This window comes from Capra hircus, chromosome 29 (genome assembly GCF_001704415.2).
Source record: "Capra hircus breed San Clemente chromosome 29, ASM170441v1, whole genome shotgun sequence".
Classification (NCBI taxonomy): domain Eukaryota; kingdom Metazoa; phylum Chordata; class Mammalia; order Artiodactyla; family Bovidae; genus Capra; species Capra hircus.
The window spans coordinates 34,238,624-34,265,946 of NC_030836.1; the positions used below are offsets into that span (position 1 = coordinate 34,238,624).

At 48.2% G+C, this 27,323-nt stretch overlaps 1 protein-coding gene across 5 annotated transcripts in view; it reads right to left on the reverse strand.

Moving 5' to 3' along the window:
• The window catches only part of NTM (neurotrimin), a 959,643-nt gene that overhangs the window by 398,781 nt on the left and 533,539 nt on the right, over window positions 1-27,323 (reverse strand). Inside the window, exons 1-2 of one of the 5 annotated variants that reach the window (XM_018043575.1) lie at window positions 21,131-21,462; window positions 19,527-19,611 (exon numbers count right to left, since the gene is read on the reverse strand). In XM_018043575.1, coding sequence (XP_017899064.1) covers window positions 19,527-19,570 — 44 coding nt within the window. In that variant the 5' untranslated portion in view covers window positions 19,571-19,611; window positions 21,131-21,462. Of the gene's footprint in view, window positions 1-19,526; window positions 20,526-21,130; window positions 21,463-27,323 lie in introns of those variants that run through there. The other 4 variants (XM_013975868.2, XM_018043572.1, XM_018043573.1 and 1 more) reach the window with 4 other exon arrangements.

The window sequence follows — 27,323 nt, forward strand, 5'->3', positions numbered from 1 at the left end:
CCCTGCCAGTCCAGTGGTAAACACTCTGAGCTGCCGATGCAAGGGGCACAGGTTCAATCCTTGGTCAGAGAACTAAGATCCCACATGCTGTGTAGCATGGCCAATAAAATATGCTTTTTAATTATATCATATAATCTACCATTTAAAACAAGTAATAGAAAACAAACAACAAATTATGAAATTAATAGAAATTATAGAATTAATGATACTTTCTATGTGGTGCTAGTAGTAAAGAATCTGCCTGCCAATACAGGAGATTTATGAGACTTGAGTTTGATCCCTGGGTCAGGAAGATTCCCCTGGGGAGGGCACGGCAATCCACTCCAGTATTCTTGCCTGGAGTATCCTATGGACAGATGGGCCTGGTGGGCTACAGAGTTGCAAAGAGTCAGCCATGACTGAAGTGACTTAGCACTCATAGAATTAATGGAATAGTTAAAAATATATTTCTGATGGTAACTATATGTAAAAAGACAAAAACAAGAGTATGTTTAATTAATATTTTATCAGCAACTCAGCAGCATTATTGTGAGATACAGACCAAAAACACTGTCAGCACAGACTGTAGAGTTAAGCAACAACCCAGCATCAGCCAAGGTAATAATTACAAAGCAAATGAACAATAATTACCTATTTTTTTAATTAGTGAAAAAAGTTTCAATTAAAATAATAAAATAAGAATAGCAGATTTATGGCCTTTCTGCTGAAGCATTTATCACAAATCATTCTTCCAGGACATTTCATCAACCTCAACCATCATAAGACCGTGAGCAACAGGGGCCTGGTGAGACGGCCAAGGCTTTGATCATAAATGAGAATGAAAATCTACTGACGGCACACTGCTTATTCACCCAAGAAACCAGTGGCCTTGAACTTGGGGGAATTTCTTGATCCATCAAGGACATCCTCACAATGTAACAGCTGGAAGTGGTCTCTTACTTTGTGAATCATTGTGAGTCTAACCAAAAACAGAGATGCAGGAAAAGAGCTGATATGACAAGGGGCTCAGGTGATTTAGGGGCTGGGGAGCTCAGTAAGCCTGGTGTGGGCTCTGGCCAGTCCCTGACACAGGATGCATGTCATATACGGGCTTGGCCTTACAGTTGAACACGGGTGGGACATGAAAATAATCATAAAATAAAGTTAGAAAAATGTATAAATATGCAGCAACCAAAATGATCAAACTGCTCCGGCGGTTTCCAAAACACTAAGGCCAAACTGGGAAGTGGTCGCTGTGGACCCTGAGATGACCGCGGCTAAGATCTCAGCTCCGCCCTCCTCTCCTCTGCCTGCGGGAGCCAAGGATGCCCCCACCTGTGCACCTGGGTATGGTCTGTGTTTCTGTCGGGAACATCCTCCCCACCTCTACATACACACACTCCCTTCACTAGGTCAGTTCTCACTCAAAGGTTCTGTCTCAGAAAAATCTCCAACCAGTGTGTCTCAAATTAGCACCTACTCTCCACTTTCCTGGTGTTATTTAAGCCCCACTGCACAGATAAGAAACATAGAGACTCCGAGAGGTTCAACAGTTTCCCAGATCAAGCTGATTTCCAGCTCAAAGCTACCCAACTCTGAGTCTATCGTCTTTTTCCCATTTGTAATTTTCATTTTGCTTACCATTTAGTTTCCCCATTTTTGCCCAACTTTCTTTTTCGCTCATTTTCAATGTTTTTTATTGAAGTATAGTTGATTTACAAAAACCTCTATGGATTCCATCTTTTTTCCACTACAGAACACATTCTCAATGAGCATGTTTTATGCAGACAGACAAGAATTGAGAAGCCTCTATGTTTAGGCTCTGCATTTATGTATTATACCTAACCAGGCTATAAAGAAAATCCACAGGGCAGGCATCTGACTATCAGAAGCTGACCTGTGTCGACCCGTCTCCTTTAAGTCCTATAATTTCATGTCTCTGTTACAGCTTCAAACAGTCAGCCCTTCTCGGGGTCAAATTGCACACTATCAAGGGGCCCACCTTTCGTAATGCTTTCCTTTTTGTTAGTCAGGAAAACCTGAATAGGCTGTGAATAGGATTTTGTTGTGAATAGGATTTTGAAGGTCTGTTGAAAATGTAGGCTTGAAGGGACAGTATCAACAGAGTGAGCCTCAGCCAAGTGCATTTGGTCCAGCTGGACAGACGGGCACCAGCTCTAACATACCTTAGGTGGAAACAGAAGGCAGTAGAGAAATCATCTGTTTCAGGTACAAATTCAAAACATTATACATCTAAACCTCTCCTCTAGGCTAATTCTCCAGGTCTTCCAACCAGAACTCTCGAAGGTCAGGCCTGTCTGTCCTACAGACTAGGGGGCGTCTGGGGAGGGGCCAGAACCTGGCCTCTGATGACTCCCGCCACCTGGTTGGAGCCAGTCCAGCAGCCCCGGGGGCTCCTTAGAGCCAGGCAACAGTTATTTTCCATATAAACGGTACAAGCTAAGCAACTATTTTTTCAATATCAAGATCACCCTAAGGGCAGGGAAATGTCAAACTGGATGGTTAATAAAGTTGGTACAAAATGCTCCAGAGGTCCGATGTTAAATTCTCAGGCACACACAGAGGTGATCCAAGGAGAGAAGAGATGTAAAGACCTCACCTTCTTAGCATACTCAGTGTGTAGGCTTGATTACCGAACAGAGATATGAAATATGTGCTAAATAATTCTTCTCAACAGCTCATTAGGCCTAATCCATCTCTGATTTCTACAAGTCCATTAATTCCAAATATGTGTCTGCTATACATACACACATTTGCACACGGTCGTAAAACGCCAGCTTAATTTCATGATGTAATATCCTGGAAATGGCAACAGGTAAGAAGTCAGATCAGATTTTGGGAAGATTTTAAATGTTTATACTTTTCGTATGTGATAAATGAAGATGACAAAGAATAATGAACCCAAGAAAGATGACATTCCAGTTAAAGAACACGAGATTCACACGACTGGACATGTGTGAGGTGGGATCCAGACAGAAAGTACCAGCTGCTACACAACCACGACGCTGTGAGAGGCTGCACAGCCTCCACCAGGAAACTTCACATGGGAAGTAACATCGACACAGGTGCTGGATTTGTTCAGGTGGGATTTTTATTTAGTTTCTCATCTCCTAAAGCTGAAGATGCTTTCATCATGTGCGTCTTCATTCTGATGTTATTCTATTTCCCGAACACACTCAACATCCTAAATCCGCCTTTTCTCGTGCCTTCAGTTTTGAGACTGCCTCCTTCTCGCCCTGCTCTTCTTATACTAGATCATGGAACTTGCAGATTCCTCTGCCTAGAATGTGTTTCCTGCTGATCCCCATAGAGCTGTCCCCACTATTAGGCCCTGGACCACCCTGCAAATGCCCCTGCCCCTGCACCCCACCCATATTTAGCTTTTCACCACGCAGCATGTTGTTTGTCTACTGATTTCTGTGTTGACAGCTGGTGCCCGTCTGGTACAGTTGTACAGGTTGTGCACTGCTCAAAGAGTACCAAGCAGAAGAAGCTGCATTAGTGCAGGTCTGTCTCTCCAAACAGGAGTCCTAGTGAATGCGTCAGGCTGGAAGAAGAGCGCCTATAGCTAAGTGGTCGGTGCAAGTTGCAGGCTGGGAGAAGATTACTCTCCTTCACTCTGTACAACCTGTAGCTCCTGTTCTCCTGTGGGGAGAGAGGGACTGGGACCTAGAACAATGCCTGGCCCACAAGAGATGCACAGTAAGTGGTGCCCAAGCAACACATGGATACAGTACAGATTCAGGAAGGTCCTAGTGGCACAGTGGTAAAGAATCTGCCTTCTATGCAGGAGATGCGGGTTCGAGCCATGGGGTGGGCAGACTCCCTGGAAAAGAAAATGGTAATCCACACCAGTATTCTTGCCTGCGAAATCCCATGGGCAGAGGAGCCTGGCGGGGTACTGTCCACGGGATAGCAAAGAGCTGAACAGGACTTGGTGACTAAACAACAACAGGAAGCTCCTATCCTGTGCAGCCACTGTTTATCATCCTGAAACAACAATGAAAGCAAAAGGATCCAGCCTCTGGACCGCAAAATCCTGGAGTAGAACCACGTCACACCCGCAGTCCCTGCTCGGCCTCTGTTTCTTGCAGACCTGCCCACACAACGCCTTTCTCTCTTCCCTTGTCCCTGTCCCCAAAGCCACAGGTGACGGCCCCACCACCCGGCTGCTCTTTTAAAATCTGCCCTCTGACAGCAATTCTCTCCTTCCTCTTCAACATTTTAAGGAACAAGCCTAAAAATCATCCCATCTGTCTCTTTTGTGTGTCAGTTAAAACACTGAATGTTAGAATAGCTCCAGCACAAAAGGTTACTCTAAATACGACACCTCCAGCCATTAATGAGCAATTTGTCATCTAAAAGGTATCTCCACTAATCACAGCGTGTCTCGAACTGCAGCCATTACAGACACGTGCTAATTTACTTCAAGGTAGAACTTTTCTTTGTCACTGGTTTTCACAAACTTGTAGTGTAAAGCAGACACATGACTTGGTTCAGAGATGTAAAGACTCAAGCAAAGGGAAATCAAACATCTGCAGCTTCAGTTTGAAAAGGCCATAGTTCCTCCTTTCAGACACAGGCAAAAACCACCAAAAGCCTGGGCAAGAAATTTTAATAAGTGCTTAAGTTTGGACTTAAAAAATTGATCCGTGTATTTCTATGCTGCTGAAATCAGACAATATGACTTACAACAGTTGTGCTGAATTAGAGAGTAAAGCTAGCTACTGTAACAAATGAACTCCAGAATCGCAGAAGCTTATCACAAAGGAAGTATATTTTAGTGCATTTTTCCCTCATGCACTAATCTAAGGAGTGAGGTTCTGGGTCAGCTGGCGGGGCGGGGGCTGAAGCCCTCTCTGAGAACATTCGATCACTTGGCTCATGAACCATCTGCCAAATAGGCCACGGTTCCCAAGGTAATTTTGGGCACCAACATCCAGATGGTGCAAGGCGAAAGAGTCTGAACTATTTCACATGGGAGATTTTTAGGGGCCAATCCAACATCACTTTTGCTCACCTTTGGGTAGAACTCTGTCATCTGGCCACAGCTAAATTCAAAAGAGGCTGGGAAACACAGTCAAGCTTTGTGGCAGAAGGTGGGTAAAAAACTTTATATATATATATATATATATATATATATATATATATATATATATATATAACAGATCTAAACATATATATATATATAGTATATATTTATGTGCTATGCTGTGCTTAGTTGCTCAGCTGTGTCCAACTCTTTGCAACGCTATGGACTGTAGCCCACCAGGTTCCTCTGTCTATGGAATTTCCCAGGCCAGAATACTGGAGTGGGTAGCCATTCCCTTCTCCAGGGGATCTTCCCCACCCAGGGATTGAACCCAGGTCTCCCACATTGCAGGCGGATTCGTTACCATCTGAGCCACCAGGGAAGCAACTGCACTCCAGTAAAAATTCTTTTTAGAAAAAGATGTACCCAGTCTCTACAACTTAGATATTTGTCAACAGCTAAGAATCTCTTCCTCAGATGTAAGAAACTGAACAGAGCAGGATGGATCTGTTCCCACTCCCCACGTGGGAAAGGAGCGGGAGTGGGAACACTGATTTTCTCAGCAGCATCTCATGGTGGGTTGTGACAGAGCTGCGACTAAATCTCAGGTCACCCTGGCCCCAAACCACTGCTGACATTCCCAAGACATCGAAATCTGCCAAGACTCTTCAAAATCCTCCACAGCAAAGATGCCCCTGAAACGGCAGGTCTGCACCAACCAACGCCAGCTTGGGCTCCGGCGCCCCGATTCTTGTTCCACGTGCCTCTCGGCAGTGCCCCCAGGGTCACAGGACACATCAGCACACGGGGCCAACAGCGGAGACGTTCTGCACTCCATCCTTACCAGCTAAACTACGCTAACACTGAGTGCTGGACACTGCTTGCAATGCCCCATACTTCACTCAGGGGTCAGCATTCCTATGATCAGTTCCCTTAAATGATGACAAAACAGAGGCCTACGGAGGTGGATCAACGTGCCGAAGGTCACACAACTGCAAAGTGGGGTAGAACCAGGACTGGAACCCCAGAGAACGGTCTGGCCTCAGACTCTGCACTCCATCCACGTGCTCCACAGCCTCAAGGTACAATTTCCTTTTTCAGGAAAGTGTCAGACAAAATAATGGACATTGAACAATGTGTTAACTTTCAGGCTCACAGGCTGCTTTCTGCCTGACTGCCATTTCCTTCCCTCCTCCCCAGCCCAAGTTTATAAGCTTTAAGCTAGAAACTAATCCCGATTTTCAAGTGTTTATTAGATTTTCTATAAAACCTCTTGTGAAGCTGGAATTGTAAAGGTCCTCTTGATTCTGGGTGTGTAGACTTTATGAAGTGTATCACGCTACCCCGTGACTCCTTCTGCAAGGCCTGACCCACCTGCAGTCTAGAAAACAAGGCTGAGTCCCATACACCCCCCTCTGAGCTCTGTGTAAAAACCCCAAACCTAGGCCAAGAAAGAGTCACTCCTGAATCACCTTTTTCCAATAAAGGATAAATACTTCTCACTATTAGCAGCTTACTATGATTCCTAATAAAGTTCTCATTCACTCGAAAAATACTCCTTGATCTATGCCATGTTCCAGGCGGTAATTTAACCACTATAAATGAGAGTAATAAAACCAATGGCCTTGGGGATCTCACATTTTAGTGGAAGAGGCAATAAATAACTATCAGATAAATAAATAACAGAATTTCCTAAGTGTTTAGGGCTATCGAGAAAGTTGAAGTTAGGTAGGGGGATGGAGTGATGTGAGGGTATAACTATTTCATATAGCGTGGTCTGGAAGGTCCTCTCTGAGAATGGGAGACTGGAGCAGACAACGTGATTGCCACGAAGGAGCCACCCTAGTGGGTCCTGGGAGAGGAAAGAACGTGTCCTCAGCAAGAATGGACTTGCTGGGTTCAAGGAACAAGGAAGGCTGGCGAGCGGGGCAGGAAGGATGGAGGGATAGGTGCATACCAGGTAACACCGTCTTTTACACGCATGTCATTCTCAATATAACCGGAAGCCACTATAGGACTTTAAACAGAGGGACGAGATTCCATTTATGTTCTGAAATGATACCTTGACCTACTAGGTGAGAATGGCCTCTGGGAGAACAGACATAGAGGCAGGAAGACCAGATGAGATGCCCCTGGAATGGTCCTGGAGAGAGCTGAGAGTGGCTTTCGCTAGGGCGGCCATGTTCCAGATGGGGAAAGTGATCTAACTCAGGATGTGTCTTAAAGACAAAGGATTTACTGATGGACTAGATATCACACAGGAGAAAAAGGAAAAACATTCTATCTCTTAGGTGTTGGGATACAGCAGCTGGATGAAGGGTGGTGTCTGTGCCCAAGATGGGGCAGACTGAAGGAAGATCAGGTCGTTGTTGGCTGGCAATGAGTCACATGGGGCTGGTATCGAAAACACCACTTGGGGCAGGGTTTGAAACATCTGAGTCATGGAAGTTGATGCATGGATTAACACTAGGATGGACAGCCTGGAGCTCCAGAGTGAGGAAGGCTGCTCAGGACAGAGAGCAGACACGGCAGCCAGAAGCAGGCTGAGAGTGCATAGCATGCACTGCGTGCAACAGTATTCTGAGAGATGGGGAAGAAATATCCATTAGCCAGGACCGACAGCAAGGAGAACATCTCTTCACATCTCAGACCTCATGGAAGCAAGGACATGGGGGAAAAACAACCACCACTGATCTGACTCTGAAAGGTCTTAAGTCGCTCAGTCGTGTTTGACTCTTTGCGACCCTGTCGACCATGGCCTGCCAGGCTCCCCTGTCCATGGGTTTCCCAGGCAAGAATACTGGACTGGGTTGCCATTACCTTCTCCAGAGGATCTTCCTGACCCAGGGATCAAACCCGGGTCTCCTGTATTAAAGGCAGATTCTTTACCATCTGAGCCACGAGGAAAGTCTGTGCGCTGACTCAAGGAGTGGAAATCAGACAGGAAACAGCCAAGTTTCAGATGAAGCAAAAGCTGGGGGAAGGTTCAGAGAAGAGACTGCGGATGTGAGGATATCCCTGACGACAGATTATAAAGACCAGAGGATGATAAGAAGGTTCGGGAGATTAGAGAGAGGTTTGCAACCAGGCCAGATTATGGGATGGACAGAACCGTATGGTGATTAGAATCTAAAAAATGATACACAGTCTGGGACATCTCTGACTTCTGAGGTGGCTAAGATCACTGAGAGGTAAGATGCAGCAGGGTTTGTCCCGATGGTCCATTAAGAAAAAGGAGTCATCAGTTCTAACTGCATCACTACCCTGGGTCAGCCTCCTAGATGTGTGTGATGGAGTCTAGCACCTGATAACCAGGAGAGGAACAATCATACCATGAGCATGTATGTGATGATTTATTTAAGACATCTCTCTATAACACCCAAGTGTATCCATTTCTGGGGCTGTTACAACAGTGCATTATAACCTGCACAGCCTGAAACAACAGAAAAATACAACTCACAGTTCAGGAGGCCAGAATTCTGAAATCAAGGTGCTACAGACATGCTCCCTATGAAACCTATAGGACAGAATTCCTCCCCGCCCCTTCTGAGCTCCGCGGCTTCCAGGCAACCTCTGGCATTCCTTGGCTTGCAGCCCCATTGCTCCAATCTGTCTTCATCATCACATAATTAGCTCCCTGTGTGTCTACCATGTCTCCACAGATCACCTTCCCATCAGGACACCAGTTTCACTGCACTGGGGTGCCACTGGACTCCAGTGCGAACTCTTCTTTATAACTACTTCCAAAGCAGGTCACATTCTGCAGTTCCGGATGTGAGGACTTCAGCAGAATTTCTGACTGGGAGGGAGTGATGCAATTAAATTCATGACACCCAAGTGCTACTTTTTTCCAGTTTTCATGTATGACGGCTGAATCCAATTAAACATATTTTGCATATATTCTCTTTCTTACTTTGTTCCTCGTGTGTTCTGACCAGTCAGAATTGTTTCGGATTGAGCTTTCCTGATAAGTAAATTTGTCCAAAGATGATTATTCTGAGGGCAAGAGCACTTTTTCACTCATCCACTACATTACAGCCTGTTTGAAAGCCAGAGAAGATCAAGAAATTATTTCACACAAACATATCTCACTTTCCTCTGTGGGGCCAACAAAGCTTTATCTGAAGGTTGATGTCAGTTTTGTCATTTTCCATCAGTCTCACGGTTGCTGCTGCTTTCATTAAAAATTCTATTATTTTTAAAAATCCATCAGCAACATGGTAAGATTAATTTATATGTACATAGTACAAGACAAATCTAACCTCTCTAAAGCTTTCTAAGCCAAAACATCTCACACTGACAAGGCAGCAAGTTGGCCAAATACACCCAAATCAACCCAAATAACTCATATGAATCAGTGAGATTTGGGAGAAACAGATCATGAAGAACTCAGACTGCTATCTATAATTTAAACTACTTTGAGCCCTGTGGCACAGACTTGCAGTGAGAAAGATGATTTCTGTGGTTCCTTTAGCTCTAACATCAATTTCTATGGGCTTCCCTGTGGCTCAGACAATAAAGAATCTGCCCGCAGTGCAGGAGACCCATCCAGCCATCCAGCAGGTTCGATCCCTGGGTTGGGAAGATCCCCTGGCGAAGTGAACAGCAACCAACTCCAGTGTTCTTGCCTGCAAAATCCCATGGACAGAGGAGACTAGCAGGCTACAGTCTATGGGGTCACAAAGAGTCAGACACGACTGAGTGACTGACACTTTCAAGATCAATTTCTCAGCCCAGGCACACCGGTCTTATCCCAGAACTGTACCAAATGCAGAGAGACCCTTTTATATTTTCAACATTGATATGGGGGTCCTGAGATGGCCTCTCAGTGAAGAGGTGAGGATGAGGGGAAATGCAATCTCAGGGCTTCAAAGCTGGAAGAGTTTAATCTCTCTGCCCCACTTGAGTGTCATCCCTACCCTACTTTGCCAGCTGAGTCCAATGGACCTGTCATGGCAGATCAGTCTTCCATGGCAAAAAGGTCTACAATCCTAAATCTGTACATCAGCTCCTGACCCCACTATTTGTGCCAGGTAACCTGTGCCAGGTAGGCTGGACAGAAAGGAGATCCAACCAGTCCATCCTAAAGGAAATCAGTCCTGAATATTCACTGGAAGGACTGATGCAGAAGCTGAAACTCCAATACTTTGGCCACCTGATGCAAAGAACTGACTCACTGGAAAAGACCCTGATGCTGGGAAAGATTGAAGGCAGGAGAAGGGGATTACAGAGGATGAGATGGCTGGATGGCATCACCAACTCAATAGCCATGAGTTTGAGTAAATTCCTGGAGTTGGTAATGGACAGGGAGGCCTGGTGTGCTGCAGTCCATGGGGTTGCAGAGTCAGACACGAATGAGCAACTGAACTGAACTGGGCTCCAAAGATCCTTTAGCATAATTTTCCTTTTTTGGTAGGAAATTCATCTTGAGAGCCATGAACTGTCATAACTTGCTATCCAAGAATCTGTGATGAAAAATAAAGACCTTTCTCCCCACTCCATCTCTGATACAAAATAGCTCAAGAAAGTATGTGAACAAAAGATTCCTAGGATCTAAGCAGATGTGTAGGAGAAACATCCAGAGAAGTATGAGCTGGGTGAAGAGGCATTCTTCTACTCATAGATCTTCCAGAAGCCAGTCATAGCTCATCCATCAAAGTGTGGGCAGTGTTTAAGCTGCAATAGGTTTTAATGAAAATTGCTACATGTGTTACTATTATGTATACACATACATTCATATATGTTTACACACACACACAAACACACACAAGGAAAGAGAGCTATAATTCTAGACTAAACTTTATATACATTATTTCATTTTAACGCAAAGCAACCCTTTGAGGTAGGGAGTGGCTATCTTCCTTATACGGAAGAATTTGTAAAAACGGCCCAAGATGACACAGAGAAAGTCAGAGTTAGCGGAATCCTGTCTCCCAGGCCATTTTCTCTCTGGCACACCACTCCTGCAGGAATACCAATTAGAAAGATCTTGTCTGGTGAAGGGCTTTGTCTCCTTCAATTGCACTCCCCGGAAACACTCTTCCAGTTTCCTCCCTGCCTTTGGTTCCCACCTGTGATTTGAAATTGTATCTTAACCCCAACCAATTCTTCCTTTCCTAAAAATACTATCACTTGACCATTTAAAAGATGTTAATGGCATTATTTATTTATTATAGCAGGATTCCATCAACCTACTCCTGAAGAAGCAAAATAATCTCAAAGAATGCAAGAATAACGTTACATTTTACCCTTTAGTGGAGACTCTGAACTTAAAGAAATATGATGTTCATATTACTTAAAATTTTTTCAAGTTTCCCCAGGAGAGATGCCAATGGCACTATTTCTAGTACAACAAGGAAGGGCATTAATAGGTTGAGCTGTTACCTATTCACCTCCCAATGCCTGGGCATCCAGATAGACTGGCTTGTGGAGTCCTCACAGGCTGGTGTTTCCACTGAAATGTGTTCAATGTGAACTCTCCGTGAGACAGCCCAAGATCGCTGATACCTGAAGCAAAAGTCTGGTGGAAGAACCTGGAATAAAATTCTTACTCTGAACAATCTATGGAGATTCTATGATTCTCTGATGAGAAGGGACCTCTAGAGGCCAGCTGGGTCATTCCTTATACCTCCAGGTAACAGCAAACCACACCAAACCTTACACAATCCCATGATGCCACAGACCACACCAAATCCTACACACTCCCATGATGCCACAGACCACACCAAACCTTACACACTCCATCATGCCACAGACCACACCAAACCTTACACACTCCATCATGCCACAGACCACACCAAACCTTACACACTCCCATGATGCCACAGACCACACCAAACCTTACACACTCCATCATGCCACAGACCACACCAAACCTTACACACTCCCATGATGCCACAGACCACACCAAACCCTTACACACTCCCATGATGCCACAGACCACACCAAACTTTACACACTCTATCATGCCATAGACCACACCAACCCTTACACACTCCCATAATGCCACAGACCACACCAAACCCTACACACTCTATCATGCCACAGACCACACCAAACCTTATACACTCCCATGATGCCACAGACCACACCAAACCCTTACACACTCCCATGATGCCACAGACCACACCAAACCTTACACAATCCCATGAAGCCACAGACCACACAAAACCTTACACACTCCATCATGCCACAGACCACACCAAACCTTACACACTCCATCATGCCAAGACCAAACCCTTACACACTCCATCATGCCACAGACCACACCACACCCCCCCCCATACCCAATTCCTAAAACACTTTCAGAAAGAGAGTTCTTGTGCCCAGGACAAAGAAGAGCAAAAAATGCACTTGGTTTCTGGGAATAGACAAAACTGACGACGAAGAAAAGGAACAGAATGGGAACGTCCTTTGTTACAAAAAGAGCAGGCGCCTAGGAAACGGACAAAACCTGTCCAAGCCCAGACACTGCACCTGACCGTGGGAAAACGGCTGGGAAACGGCTCTCTCGGCCTTCCAGTCCTTTGCTTTTCCGACGTGTAAAACTGGAATCATAACTGGCTCTGCCTCGTGGCACAGCTCTGAGTGTTCAGAATGTCTCTGCTGGTAGGGTGCTCAGTGCCTGCCTGACACATTGTCCCACAGAGTCGCAGGCAGAGCTGATACAGGCTAAGAATGCTGACTTCAGTGGCTGAGAGGAGAAGCAGTTGGGAGAGAGCTTGGTAGTAAACGCTGGCCAGGTCTGTTGGAGGCATCCCAGGTGGTGTGAGGCCTGTGCACTTAGAAGTGCAAGGTGACCTTGTCTCAGGCACACAGGTAAGCAAGGGCTCACAGTGTGTGATGCGGTGTGGGCTGGGCGTCAGCTCCTCCTCACTCTGCAGGAAGCCCTCCTTGTGTGAGCTGATGGTCACCAGTCTCACTATCTGGAAAACTGGATGGCTGAACCCCCTGGTCTCTGCCATTCTTTTCTCAAAAGAAAAGAGAAGCATTTCTGCAAACCACCTAATCTTATAGGTGAGGAGTCCCTGAGAACCAGGCTGTCGCTCTGCACCTTCTTCGGGTTCTCCTGTGAACCCACATGCCCTTTTCCTTCTGTCCAGCATTTGGCTGCGTTTTCAGCTTTCCCATTTTAGTTTTTGGCTCCTTAACAGGCTGAGTGTGCTTCCAAGAGCCTCCCTCCACAGTCCCATCTGTCCAGGCTCTTCTGAGCCTCGGTCCCCCAGCAGGAGGCCTGGCAAAGTGAGTGCACAGAGGTCCATCCTGGGAGGGGCCAGGGCAGCACCCACTTCCCAAGTGGCATTGCTATTCTGCAGGAGTTAACTCAGAAGCAACGAATCAATAGTTACATGACCAGACACCCACTGACAGCAGCCTCCAAACAGACAGAAAGAAAGATGGGCAGAGAGGCGCCTTTCTGTGCCCCTCTTTATCTTGAAAATGCTCATTTCCCTGAGATCTATCTGGGGCTGAGTACATTCTCAGGGAGTAGCAGCTCTTCAAAAGCTTAAGGACTGGGCAGGAAAGTGACCTGGCAGAAAGATAGCATGTGTCATAGGCGCGGTTATGAAATAGCAGACAATTGACACAGACCATCTGTGATCTGGACAGAAGGACACCAGCTCAATGACTTCTGTGTAGCTGTGCCCTCCTCAAGAGCACCCTCATGCCCAACACAGCATGACCCAGACAGAAATGACATTGAGCCAGGAACACACCCAGGCCAAGGACAATACTGGGCCACTGAGGACAGAGGGCAGAGAGGGCAAGGAGGAGATGGTGAGCTCAGACCCGCATGTCTTCCTCCACTCACGCAAGAGCTACATCCTGAGCACCTAGCATCTCCCAGATGCTGCACAGGATAAGACAGGAAAAGACAGAGAAGACACCGAGCCCCAAGGAAGTAACAACCCAGGTGGGGAAGACAAACCCACGAGCACATAACCAGACACACGAATGGAAAAACTGCTCTGAAAATAATCCAGGATGACATGCCAGCCCAAGCCTGGTGGAAGTGCTAGGGAATCACTTTCATCTGGGTGTCAGGCTAGAAGGAGGGGATTCCATCTGAGCTGAGGCCAAAATGATGAAGAGCCACCACCGTGGGAAGAGCTGAAAGAGGGGCACCACCACAAAGGGAGCCACACGTGGGAAGGCTTCTAGCAAGAGTAATCTTTCTGTGTTCAAGAAACAGAAAGAAGATCAGGGTGTCCACAGCACAGCAAGGGAAGGAAGCCAGGCTTTATTAGCAAAAACCCTGGTCCAAGTCATGCACTAGGAACTAAGGACAGAAAGCTGAAGGCGGCATAATTCTGGCTTCAAGAGGCCACGCAGTAGCTGGAGAGACTAACAGAGGACCCACCAGCTTTCAGAATGAAATGTTAAAGGCTTTCCAAACCTGAGTAACACGCTGCAGCCTCCTGCAGCGGAAGAGGCCCCGCGGGGTTCCTCAAGTACGGAAACCACATTGTTCTCTGCTATCCCCTGGAACTGCTATATGAAACCCCACTTCCGTCTTATACATTTCTCAGACTTTTTATTCTTTACTCACTTTTTTTTTTTTTTTAAATAAAACATCCCGCAGTGGCAAAGCCTCAAGTCTAGGGACAGGACAGAAAGTATAGTTCAGCTCTGATACCCACTTACCAGATCTCACCCAAGGAGACAACTGACTTCACCAGTTGCCTCATTTGGGGAATCTATGAAAACGTGACATGCATCATCAAAGTTGTCAAATGACATGGTGACATTTAGTGATAGTCCAATTAATGAGAGCCACACAGCTGATATCTCAGGCTCCCCTGATCCCATCAGAGCAGCACAGTCATGTCCACTGGGAGGAGGATACTGTTCTCTGACCACAGGCAGACCACCCACCCACCCATTAATGGACACAACGTCCTCCACGGTTGATGACCTCTTCGACCTCTGCGCCCACAGCCCGGCCTTGTGAGTTGGACCCAAGGTCCTGGGTGAGAAGCCTCAGCCTCAAGCCTTTCCAGACCCAACATCCAGCTCACGCCCTTCAAGTAAGAACCATTCCACACATCTTGGTTGGACCACGGTTGTATGGAGACTGGGTGGTGTTTTGTTTTTAGTCATCTCATCTGTTCAGTAGACATCTGTGGGCACATGGCGCTCCGGGCAAAACACACAGAATCCCTGCTTCCAAGAGCTCACTGCTCCCCAGCCACAAAAAGAGGGAAAAAAGGACATGAACGACACTGCAAGACAGGGCAAGAGGGAGAACGAGTGGGGAGACGCCAAGCACTCGAGAAGAGTCATCAGGAGCGCATAGGACGCGCTGGGCAAACCTCGTCCTGCAGAGTCTCGACTCGGCTTTCCAGCTGGGCCACTCGCTAACGAGTGATCTTAGGTCAATTCCCCTCTCTGTGTCTCAGCGTCCTCATCTATAAAACGGAGATGCCTGCGTGTGTGCAAAAGTCACTTCAATCATGTCTGACTCTTTGTGGCCCCATGGACTGTAGCCGACCAGGCTCCTCTGTCCATGAAATTCTCCAGGCAAGAATACTGGAGTGGGTTGCCTTGCCCACCTCCAGGAGATCTTCCTGACTCAGGAATCGAACACACGTCTGTTAGGTCTCCTGTATTAGCGGATTCTTCACAACTAGCACTACCACCTGGGAAGCCAAAAATGGAGACTTTGGGCTTGCAATTTGAGATGTAATAAATTATTACATCTATTTCAGAGAGTTGTTGTGAGGATTCACTGCGAATAACTGACCAGTAACTGATAAGGTGAAGGTGAAGTCGCTCAGTCGTGTCTGACTCTTTGCGACCCCGTGGACTGTAACCTACTAGGCTTCTCTGTCCATGGGATTCTCCAGGCAAGAATACTGGAGTGGATTGCCTTTTCCTTCTCCAGGAGATCTTCCTGACCCAGGGATCAAACCGGGTCTCCCTCATTGGAGGCAGACGCTCTGAGCCACCAGGGATTACGATAGTAACTGATAGTACTATGCATTTATTTTGGAGAAGGAAATGGCAACCCACTCCAGTACTCTTGCCTGGAGAATCCCACAGACAGAAGAGCCTGGCAGGCTATGGTTCGGAGAGCTGGACATGACTGAAGCAACTTAGCATGCACACATGCACGCATGTATTTAACATTATTACTACTGCCGCATAATCTGGCTTCCAAAGCTCCTAGCTGTGCACCCTTAATCAAATGATATAAACTCTCCAAGCCTCAGTTTTAGCATCTGTAAAATGGGGATGATCATGGCACCTACAATCAGAGGGGTGGCATTAGGGTTAAATGTTTATGTTATGAGTTTGGTGATAGGTGAGATAGTGTATAAAACACTTAGAATACTCCTTTAGGACATAGTGAGCACCCAAGAAATTTAGGTTCATATTATAATTATTATTGCACAGTCTATTGTATGAAACCTCACTCTTTTGTAAAAATATGCATACAGACTATTGGCAGAAGGGCAGAAGGAGCGGGAGACTGCAAATTGTCTGTAATTCTATTCAGACTGTGGATGCCATACTAGGTGAAAGGGTTTCTGATTCTTCCACAAGGATCATTAGAGCTAATTGGAGGAAATAAAACCTCCTAAAAAGTTCCCTCACATTAGAATCTGCTGCTGAAGCATGCATTCTTTGGGGACTGCAAAAGATCCTCAAAAAAAAAAAACGAAACTGGTGATAACAAAGCAGAATAAAATGAAATTAGAGCAAAAAGTCCTCTGCTGGTTGAGGAGAAAACTACAAGCGTGAACCTCATGGTCACCCATGGTGACTTGGGGAGGATGGCTCCCCTGGCAGAGCTGGGGTGGTCAGGGCGAGCCCTGACCTGGGGTGGGTAGCTTGGTGACATATTGAATCAAGAAATAAGGAAGGGAGGAAAGAAAGAAGGAGGGAAGGGGAGGGAGGACAAAAGAAAGAAGAGACCAACATACACACAAAAAACCCAAAGGGAAATAACCCAGAGCCCTGAACCACTACAGAGTTGCAACCTGGAATCAGGTTATGTGCAAATTTCGTGATTTCTGCGCAAACAAAATACATTCTGAGATTTCCTACTTGCTTCTCTGCACAAAGAATCACAAGAGGCCGAGCCCATGTTTGAGCGCTTAAGGGCTTCCCCTCCACGGCAGTGCACCCCACCATGGCAGCCCTTCCTCGTCCAGTGAGGGAGGGCCTGCAGAGAACCACGCCCATCCTACAGAGACTCGAGCACCCCCGTTTCCATGCGGCCCAGCTCACATCCCCACTCAGGCCCGCAGCCAATGGGCTGGTGTCAGGCAGATCGCCACTACTCTAACCCCCGCCCTGGAGGGCTCCCTCCACTGGGAGGGTCTCTCTGCTGCCTGATGGGAAGACAGTCAGCCCCAGGGGCTGCCTAAGTGTCAGAGGGTGCTCCAGGAGGGCCTCTGCGCCAGAGCTGGGCTGTGGAAGCCCCACGGTATCCCACTTCTTCCATCTACAACCAGTCAAGACCAGTGAGTCTAAACACAGGTCAAAATGCAAACGTGAGAGCAGAGAGAGAGAGAGAGAGAGGCCCAGAGAAAGCCAGCAAGAGGCATGGTAGTGAAGACAAAGAGAGAGAAGCCAGCAGGTACACGATCATGCAATTTTTCAAGAGGAGCTGCTCCTACCCAGGCCTGGCCCCGGGCGGAACATATGCTGGCAGGGTCCTGATTCTCCTGAGCCTGGGGGCTGCCTGCCAATGACCACACCCCGGCCCACCTATATCCCCTCTCTGTTCCTATACTATGGGAGCTACTGTTTGCAAGACCCCTTGGTCTTGCTTCTTTATCTCCTAATGTCTACAGAGCTGACTACCTTCCACCTTCTTGAAAGTACCATTCCATTCGTGTCTACAGTGTTCTCCGGTACGACTGTCTCCGTCTTATCTCCTGGGGGCTACATCTTGCAGCCAAAGGCTGGGGGACAAAGGGCACATGCAGAGGACACTACATGCTGTTCACTCTATTGCTTCAGAGGCTTGTTTTTGTGTTTCTTTCTAAACAGTCTGAGATCAGGACACATTTGAAGCCTCCATGAAATCCTTTACAAAGCAGGCACACAGCTATTTCGGGTATGAGACAGTCAAATCTTTAACCTTTGCTCAAAATCGTCCCTAACTCAGGGTTCCCTGGAAGAGGTGGATACCAGAACCAAAGAAAACCTAGCAATCCTTGGGGGCATGGGTGTTAGCTTGCCAGAGACAAAGGAGCATGGGTGCCTACAGGCTTCGACAGGCCCTTAAATCACATCCCTCCTCCGGCAGCATCCTGACAAGTCAGCTCTGTAACCCATGCCCCTTCCTCAACGTTTTCTATCCCGTGGGTATTGCCTCATGCATCATCCATAAACCTTAGAAGGACAGTCACAGAAGGGGTAAAACAGTGGCTGCCAGCACCAAGGTTGTCTCTCCAAGAATCTTCATGCACAGAGAACGGGAATACTGCCACACTGCCGTGCAGTCAGCTCAGCGGTGGCCCAGTCTGGGAAACTTTATTTAAGCAAGCACATCTTTCTTTCCACGTACCTTCTTAACTTCTACCTCCTGCGGACTCTCATCAAATTCCAGAGCGTAAGATCCCCACTCACAATCACTGATATTTTGTGTGGCCCTCCTGTGTGTGATATGGTTTGTAGACACTAGAAATTGGAGTTAGCATTTCAGGAGGCAGGGTAGAAAGAGAGACAGGCTCATCCTACCTTACACAAAACATAGCCAAGATTCTTCTTCTCTTCCTCCTCCAGCTCCTATCAGCCTGAACCCCAGAAGTCCATCAGGATCCGACTCAAAAATGAAACCCCCTTTCCGTTGGGAAGATGAGCTTTACATACACTGCTGAGGAGGACAGCACCGCTGACAGAGCAAGTGATATTTTCCAAGGAGAAGTCAGACTCATCTCCATGGCTTCGATTTCAGGGCCATGTTCAGACAGAGAAAGCATGTCCCTCTGGTCACCAGCTCGAGGCACGAAGGTGCCCCAGGAAAGCCCAGACACAGTCAGACTCAGGACAAAACAGCTGCTCGACCAGAGTATGGGAGCTGGCTGGCAACTTCCCATGGCATGGGCAGAATGATGGCATTCACAGGAAGCCAGACCCGACCTCTGGGACTCATTAACTTCAGAGAAGACTGCTCACGCTGAGCCCCAGCCAGGCCCCCAATCACCATGCCACCAGCTTCAGGCAACAGACGCTCAGCGCTCAGGACACTGGCCTCCATATCAGAGACCCCCTGGCCCAGCGCCCCTCCTGCTTACCAAGTCCTGAGCCAAGGAGGCCAGGTTTGGGAAACAACTCATCTCTGGAACCGCTGAACGTTTCCCCATGACCACCACCTTCCCAGGCAGAACACCCAGCTCAGCCATTAAGTGGGCAGCCCAGCGAAGCAGCGAAGCCTCCCTGCAGGAGCTCCACAGTGCACACCTGCACCCCTAGCGCTCTCCCCCCACGTCCCCTCCACAAATCACTGTCGATTCAGAGAGGGATGGCGGCTCCCTACCTGAGGGTGGCGCTCTCCCCCTGCCGGACCGTCACGTTGTCCATCGCCTTGGGGAAGGTGGCATCTCCGCTGCGCACGGGCACTCCTGTGGGTACAAGGAACAGCAGCCTGAGAGACACGACCACGAGGCACTTCCAGGGCAGGAACAGGGACCCACAGACCCCCATCCTCGACAGCCACAACTTCCCAGAACTCCGGCGGCGGCTCGGCACACGCCCCCCAGGCGCGCACAGGAAGTGGGTGGGGTGGGGGAGCGAGCACGGGGACCCGGAGGCGCGGGCTGGAGAAAAAGCGCGCAGACTCCTGCAAGTAGGGTGTTCCTCCCCAAATCGAGCCTCAGCGCTCCAGCCTCGGAGAAGCGGTTTCCACGGAGGACATCCAAAGGGGGCTGCCTCGGTGCTGCTTGGCCGAGAAGGTGGCCGAGAGAGGAGAAGCGCCAGACAGGTGCGAAGGTGCGGGCACGTCTCAGGAGCCCCTTCCTTGCGTTAACAGTTCAGGCATGGCACTTGGGAGAGGAGTAAGCACTTTGGTACTAGAAGGGGACAGGGGGTGGGTTAGATCCGGCCACCCAGAGATGATCTGAATTTCTCAGTTCCAACAAGGGCAGATCCAATACTTTCTTTGTAAGTTTCGGAGGAAGGATGGCCAGCAGATAACAGTCTGTAACAATAGCAGAGCCTAAAAGTGGAGCACGCAGAAGGCGCAGGGGTGAGCCAGCAGGAGAGAGAGGCTATGCCGGGCTTCGTGCTATCCGGACGGGGGTTGCTGCGGCAGCCGCCTCGGTCAACTTCCTCCGAGCCCAAATGCGCGCTGCAGCCGCCGCGATGCGGCCGGTCTTGCCTGGGCGGTCTCTGCGGCGGGGGCCCCTCGCTCGCTCGCTCGCTCGCTCGCTCGCTGGGCAAGGCGAGGCGCTGCCGGCCCCGGAGCCGTACGGACGCCACGCTCAGCGGCCGCCCCCGGCCTCCGCGCCGCCGGCCTCCCGGGAGCAGCCCCGACGCGCGCGGGCCCCGACCGCCGGGGTTGTCATGGCAGCCGCTCCATCACTGACCGCCGCTCTCCGCGGTGCCGGCGCCGAGCGAGCGGGCGGACCGCGCGCATCCCGGCGGGCGGCGGGCGCGGGGCGCGGGGCGCGGGCGCCCACCTTAACCCCCGCCGCGCCGCGCTGCGGCCGTGCACGAGCCCGGGCGAGGAATTTAACCATTTCCCTCCTTCAGGAGCTGTCATTTCCAAATTAAGAAGAAAGGCAAAGTTACCACGCGGTCTTAATAAGCCCGAGACATCTTAATAAGGGTCACAAACTAATTAACTAGGAAAGGAAAACCCCGAAGCATGTACATGTGCACGTTTAAAATTATCAGATTAATTCACTAGCGTTTAGAGTAAATTTAAAGTGTTGGGAGGATGTTTTAGAATAATTCCATTTATTATTCAATAGTCAACGCCCACCCCACAAACACCCCCCCCCAAGAAAAAAGCTCCTTCGAACATCATTCTAAATAGAGATCTTCCACATATAAAACCAATGCAAATTCACAGAAGCCTCTTAGCGTGCGAATCTGGCAAAACCACATCAAAATGTTGGTCAAGTTCCGACACTGACTTACATTCTTCTTGTTCTGTCGACATGAAAAGATGCTGGCCCTGCAGAGTGCTCATTTCAGATGAATGAGTGTGAGCCCCTGGCATTACTGATACCGAAGATTCCCAAGTGTCCGGGGCTTCACACTCTTGCAGAGCCGGTTTCATTTTAAGAGGTGTGTTTTTCAAATTCTTGAAACTCAGGGGAAAGCTGCACTGGCCTCAGTTCCTGTCACTTCTCCTCTCTGGCTGCTGTGTGCCCACCTTTGTATGTTTCCTCTCACTTCAGCTCTGATGGAATGTGGCTTCTTCCCTCCTGGGCCAGGCTCCTGAGCGAGGGGGGAGCCCCGAGCTGCACACAGCCCACCCCGCATGCTAACACCAACATGGTTCTCTGCTTGGGGACTCCTGTCTGAGCTCCCTGCACTGACCCAGATTCTCCCTGGGGAAAGAGAAGAGGCAGTGTGGCTTTGTTTTTCCCCTGGACTTTCTCCCAAATCCCACCAGGAGGCTTTTTTTTTTAAAACAACTATTAAAAAGCAACAATAACAACAAAAAAAGTGTTCTACCCAGAGTCATCCAGCCACCACCGAAAACAAACTGATGTATTCCAACTAAATCACTGTCATATAAAGGTCCTGGTGCCATAAAATCCATGTATCTTTCAACCGGTCATCCCAGGTACGTGTAGATAACATGTGTGCGAATGATGCACAAGCATTTCACTCCTCATACCCCGTGCCCACAACTGCCCTGGGTTGGAAGGGATGGAGGTGGGTGTGCAGATGTGGAAGCCAAGCAAAGTAACGAAGACTGAGGTATGGCTTCCTCTCTTAACAGGTGATCAGAAAGTGTGTGTTCACACATGCTCAGTCGCTTCAGTCATGTCTGACTCTTTGCAACCCCATGGACTGTAGCCATCCAGGCCCCTCTGTCCACAGGATCTCCAGGCTAGAATACTGGAGTGGGTTGGTCATGCCTTCCTCCAGGGGATCTTCCCAACCCAGGGATGGACCCCAGGTCTCCTACATTGCAGGTGGATTCTTCATCCATGGCATCACCTGGGAAGCCCCCAGAAAATGTACTACCAGGTAAAGTTGAGCAACTCACACTGAAGATCATTAGGCCCATTTCCCCCTCGTTTCCTCTGCGGACTTTTCCAATATTAAATTCTCAGGGAAATCCATCCGCTACTTTTAGCTGGTGGGGCCATTTGATACAGAACACCAAAAAAAGAAAAATCAATTGTCAACTTGTGACCACAAAGGATGACTTTGCTCTCAAGAAAACCAAAAACGATGTCCATGAGGAGCAGGAGATTTTGTTTATGTTTTTGAAAGAAGAAGAGAATTAACCAATTTCAGCACCAGTCCATTCTTGCTAGACCCTATTTTGTCTCGATATTTGCAGTGGGAAATCTCGGGGAAATAGGAAATCGCATGATTTCCCCAAGCTCAAATGTTATATGATAGCAGATGTTAGGTGTGAGATCATGATTGAATTTGGGGTTCTGCTGAATTTGGGGTTCTCCCATAGGGCTAAGGAGTTACCTCTGACCATCCACCGCCACTGTAACCACCCCTCCAGTTCCTCTTGGTAAACAGGTCTTAGCACCTCAAGTAGAAACACGCATAGCAGTGGAGAAGAGAGAGGAACTCTTTCTGGGGTTTGGAGTCATTTTCCTCCAGACTTGAGAATGGCAGGCATGACTCCTTTCATGATAAATTCTCATCCTGGCTCTTGCATCTAATTCCCAGGTAGGTACAAATGAGCATTAGTTTTTGCATCTCGGAATGTGGGTAATGACAACAACCAGCCTTCCCGAGGGGCCTACAGACATGATTAACTCTACGGTAGAATACTTAGAAATCCAGTTAAGGTGGAAGATGGTTTATTAATATATTTTCCCTGCCACTGCTTCATTATTATAGCCAGGCAGAAAAAGAACTCTTCTCACAGGCTCTGTAGGATGTTCGGCTGATACCAGTCTGCAGGCACTTGGTCTGAGATAGACACACTGTCTTTGTGTCTGGCTGGGGAAGAGACAGTGGTGAGCTGCAGCCTCCTGGCCTGGCCAAAGGAAACCCAGCAGAGATCAGGGTGGACAAAGAAAAGCCACTGGCAACCTCATAGCTGCTTCGTGGACCCAGGGATCCAAACTTCATTCAAAAATGGAAGTTGAGAAAGTGGTGAGAGGTCAGAGATGCTGGCACAATTAACAAGGCAGAATCCATTTTATTGAAACTCGTGATTGAAGCGGTTTGAATAGATGAAGATCAAAATCGCATGTCAGCTCCCGTCTCATCTCCTAATCCCTAAATATAACCAACACTTAGTGGCTTATCTTATATCCTGTCTCTTGCTTCATAAAAACTGCTGGATTTATTTTTTTTATTTTTTTCCCAGCATATCCAAGTTAATGAAAAAGGAATGACAGTCAGAGCAATTTCATTATTTGTGTTCTTTATAGAAACAACTTCCTTTCTACCTCCTGGAAAGAGGATTCCTAACGAGCGCCCACCTCCACCTTCTCCCCTCCATGCCCCCCGCCCCATCTCTCTCTGCACCCCCCTCTTCCCTCCTGCATACACATATACTGTACACATAAATCAACTTGTCACAGCTTGTCTCTGTGCTGACAGCTGTAATTGCTGCAGGTTATAAAAATATCTATAGGACAATGCCTTTCAAGCTCTCAGGCACACACATACACACTCACACACACTAAATGAAAGAAAACAATCATATTCCCTTTAATAATCCTGGGACTGCAAAGGAGGGGGCACGGAGGAGCTTGCCGTGTGGACTGGAGGGCTGGCAGGCAGGTGAGAACGTGGAGGAGATGAAGACTCCTAGCAGTGGCAGCATCTCCACACGAAAGAAGGGATGGAGAAGGGAGCATTTGCCAATGGAAGGGAAATTGGCTGTTTTTGTTTTTCCCTGTGTTACCTACAGCAAGCTGGGGTTGGTTGAAGAGCCGTGAATTCTCCATATACACGAGAGACCGAAAGAAGAGCTCTCGCCTGAGACGTGCCAGTGCTGCTGCTGCCTTCTCTAAAAAGGCGAAAGGCCCCCCTCTCCTGGTGGAGATTCCAAATAGGAGCTCAGGCGAGAAGAGGCTGCTTGCAGGATGGTTGGTGGTGCCAAATGGACGTCAGGGTGTTTAATCAGGAGGGGCGGGGGTCCAGCTGGATCAGTGATGGCTCTAGGGGAGTGGGGAAGGGCTGGGCTCGGGAAGAATGCGTGCTCTTCTGTCCTGCAGAGGATCAAAAAATCATTGTTCGTCCGGGCTAGAGTCTGGTGTGTGAGGATTTCAGAGGGAAGAGCCAAAGCTTCAGGAAGGGAAAGAAGCATCGGAGGAAAAGAAAGCAGTCATGAATGGAGAGAACTGAGGAGGAAGAGAACAAGGGCAAAGGTGAGGCTGCTCGTGGACTTTGAGAGCCATGAAACTTTGTAAGTTACCTCAAGAGGAGAGGTTGTCAGCAGAGCAATAGGCAGACAGAAAAGGCAAGAAGAGCCAAGCAAATGAACAAAGTCAAAGTGACGTCAAAGCAAACGCCAGATACCCAGAGGGGAACAGCACTAGAGTCAGGGGTCCTGAGAGGAACCATCTCTCCTTTTCTACGTTTAGGGTCATCTTAAGAGCCTAGGGTCAGAGAATGACAGAATGCTAGGGTCAGAGGGCACCTTGAAAGATGTGTAACCCACTCATTTCATAAGGAGGTGGGGAGTGAACCCAGCAGAGAGGACCCATTGTCATGGGAATAAAGTTAACAACTGGTAAATCAAGACTAGAACTCAGGGCTGCTGGACACTGCCCTGTTCTCTTGGCTGTACCTGGCAGGTAAGGACACTGCTTAAGAACCAAATGATAAAATATCTCCCGTGGCTGCTACATCTGTGCAAGAGAGAACCACAGAAGTGTTAACTATTATTGCCCGGTATCAATACTTCTGAGTGTCTGATTATTCAACTGAGTTCAATGTAGCCAGGAAACGTTGAAGGTAGCCACGTAGACTTTGAGCTCTTCCTATGGAGCAGAAAGTTAGAGATACAGAGAGGAAAGACATCACCCTGCCCTCAGTTTGCCTACAGTTGAGTGCTTTCAGGTTTGTGCATGGTTCTTTTTGCGTTTATATCCCTGGAAGCCCCTGAGAACAGTCTTATTGCCAAGAATGAGTTGGGATGTGCCTCCTAGTTAGGAACGGTCGATCCCATTTCATGTGTCCAGATTTCCAGCTAAGCTTCATTGGAAGTGGCGTTAGGGTCTCCCTAGTGGTTCAGTGATGAAGACCCCCCCTTCCAGTGCACGGGGTTGGGGAGCTGAGATCTCACATGACTCATGGCCAGAAAATCAAAACTTGAAACAGAAACAATATTGTAACAAGTTTGACAAAGTCTTTATAAACGGTCCACATAAAAAAAAAATCTTTAAAAAAACAAAAATAAAGTGGCATTAGAGGTGGTGGAGTACGCTCAAGGATTTTAAAATTGTAGGAAAAACATTCATCTACTTGACAAACCGCGTTTTTAGTGTACTCTAAATGCCAGCGATGCACTAGGTGGTGGATTTCAGCTGTGGGTGAGAGAGACAAAAACAAAACCATCCTGTGTCTATAACCCTCATTAAGGACACTGTCCAGCAGGGGAGACAGATATGAAAGTAAGAACTTCACAAGACAGTAGGCACGATGGTGATAAGCACCGTGGGGAAGTAGAAGAGCACGCATGCTAGAAGGTTCTCTCAGAATCGGGAAGATCGGGAGATGAAATTGGGGCTTCATAGTGAGAAGGAGCTGAGTGTGCAGGTGGCGTGGGCCGGAATCTAGTTACAGGCTCACCAGAATGTGCACAACCAGAGACGGGAAGGAGGTTGGGCCGAAGTTGCCTTTTATATTCAGACTGTGCTCCCTTAGACTGAGGGTGGGGATGTCTGAAGTGCTCTGTCTGATTCGAAAGCCCTAACTGCTTCTTCATCCTGTGTTCCTGCATTCATTGATTCACTCAATACATATTTATCGATTAAGAGTGACCAGCGGTTTTGGACTCAGACAGACCAGAAGTCAAACATCGTCTCCATCGCTAACTGCGTGACCTTGCAGGAATAACCCCGTTTGCAAAATAGTGCTCAAAATGGTACCTACCACGAAGGAGTGGTGTGAGGATGCTATGAGGGTCTAATGGACAGGGGTTAGCAGAGGGCCTGGCAGCTGCAGGCCTCCTGTGCGGGGACCAAAAGGGGGCCACGCGTGTGCTCCCCTCATTCAGAGGGGCCTCGGTGGGATATTCATCCTGAGAACCCAGGAGCCGCCATTTCAGTGTTAGGAACCATCCCTGGGAACATCCTGAGGGTGTCGTCCCCGGAGCAGGGCAGAAACTTCACGCTGAGATGTGGTCAGAAAGGGCAGTCACTGAGCTTCAAACCAAGGCAGGAAATGGGTGACCCTCCTGTTCCCACCCCAAGGTCTTGAGAAGCACACAGGATCCGGGCCCATGGAAAGCAGCCTGAAGCTTGAGAAAGAGGACAGGGCTGCTTCTCTGTATGGCAGCCTGGGTACCTTTCTCTGTTCAGGTTCCCACATATACCAGGAAAGGAAACCACCTGAGAAAAAGACAAGACACCTCCTCCAAGCAGCAAATGAGTAGCACCTCTGACCACTTGCACGCAGCTTGCTACTGCTAAGTCACTTCAGTCGTATCCAACTCTGTGCGACCCCATAGATGGCAGCCCACCAGGCTCCCCCGTCCCTGGGATTCTCCAGGCAAGGACACTGGAGCGGGTTGCCATTTCCTTATCCAATATATGAAAGTGAAAAGTGAAAGTGAAGTCGCTCAGTTGTGTCCGACTCTTCGCAACCCCATGGACTGTAGCTTACCAGGCTCCTCCTCCTCCATGGGATTTTCCAAGCGAGAGTACTGGAGTGGGGTGCCATTGCCTTCTCCTGCATCCAGGTTGGGCCCCTCTTTGCTCCTGTGGGCCTGGCAATGGAGCCCAAAGCCCCCTACCCACTCTAGGGTCTAGGTTTACACTAGTCAACGGATACTATTAATACCATGTAGCATGGGCCTCATTGCTCCCACTTCCCACCACTGAGCACCCCAGTGCCTCACAGCCTCATGGAAGTGAGCAAGGGTGACCTGCACTCACCTGCCTGCACACACACACAGACTCCAGTTCCAGGGTTTACATGATGCAGCCCAACCAGGGTCAGTAGCAGC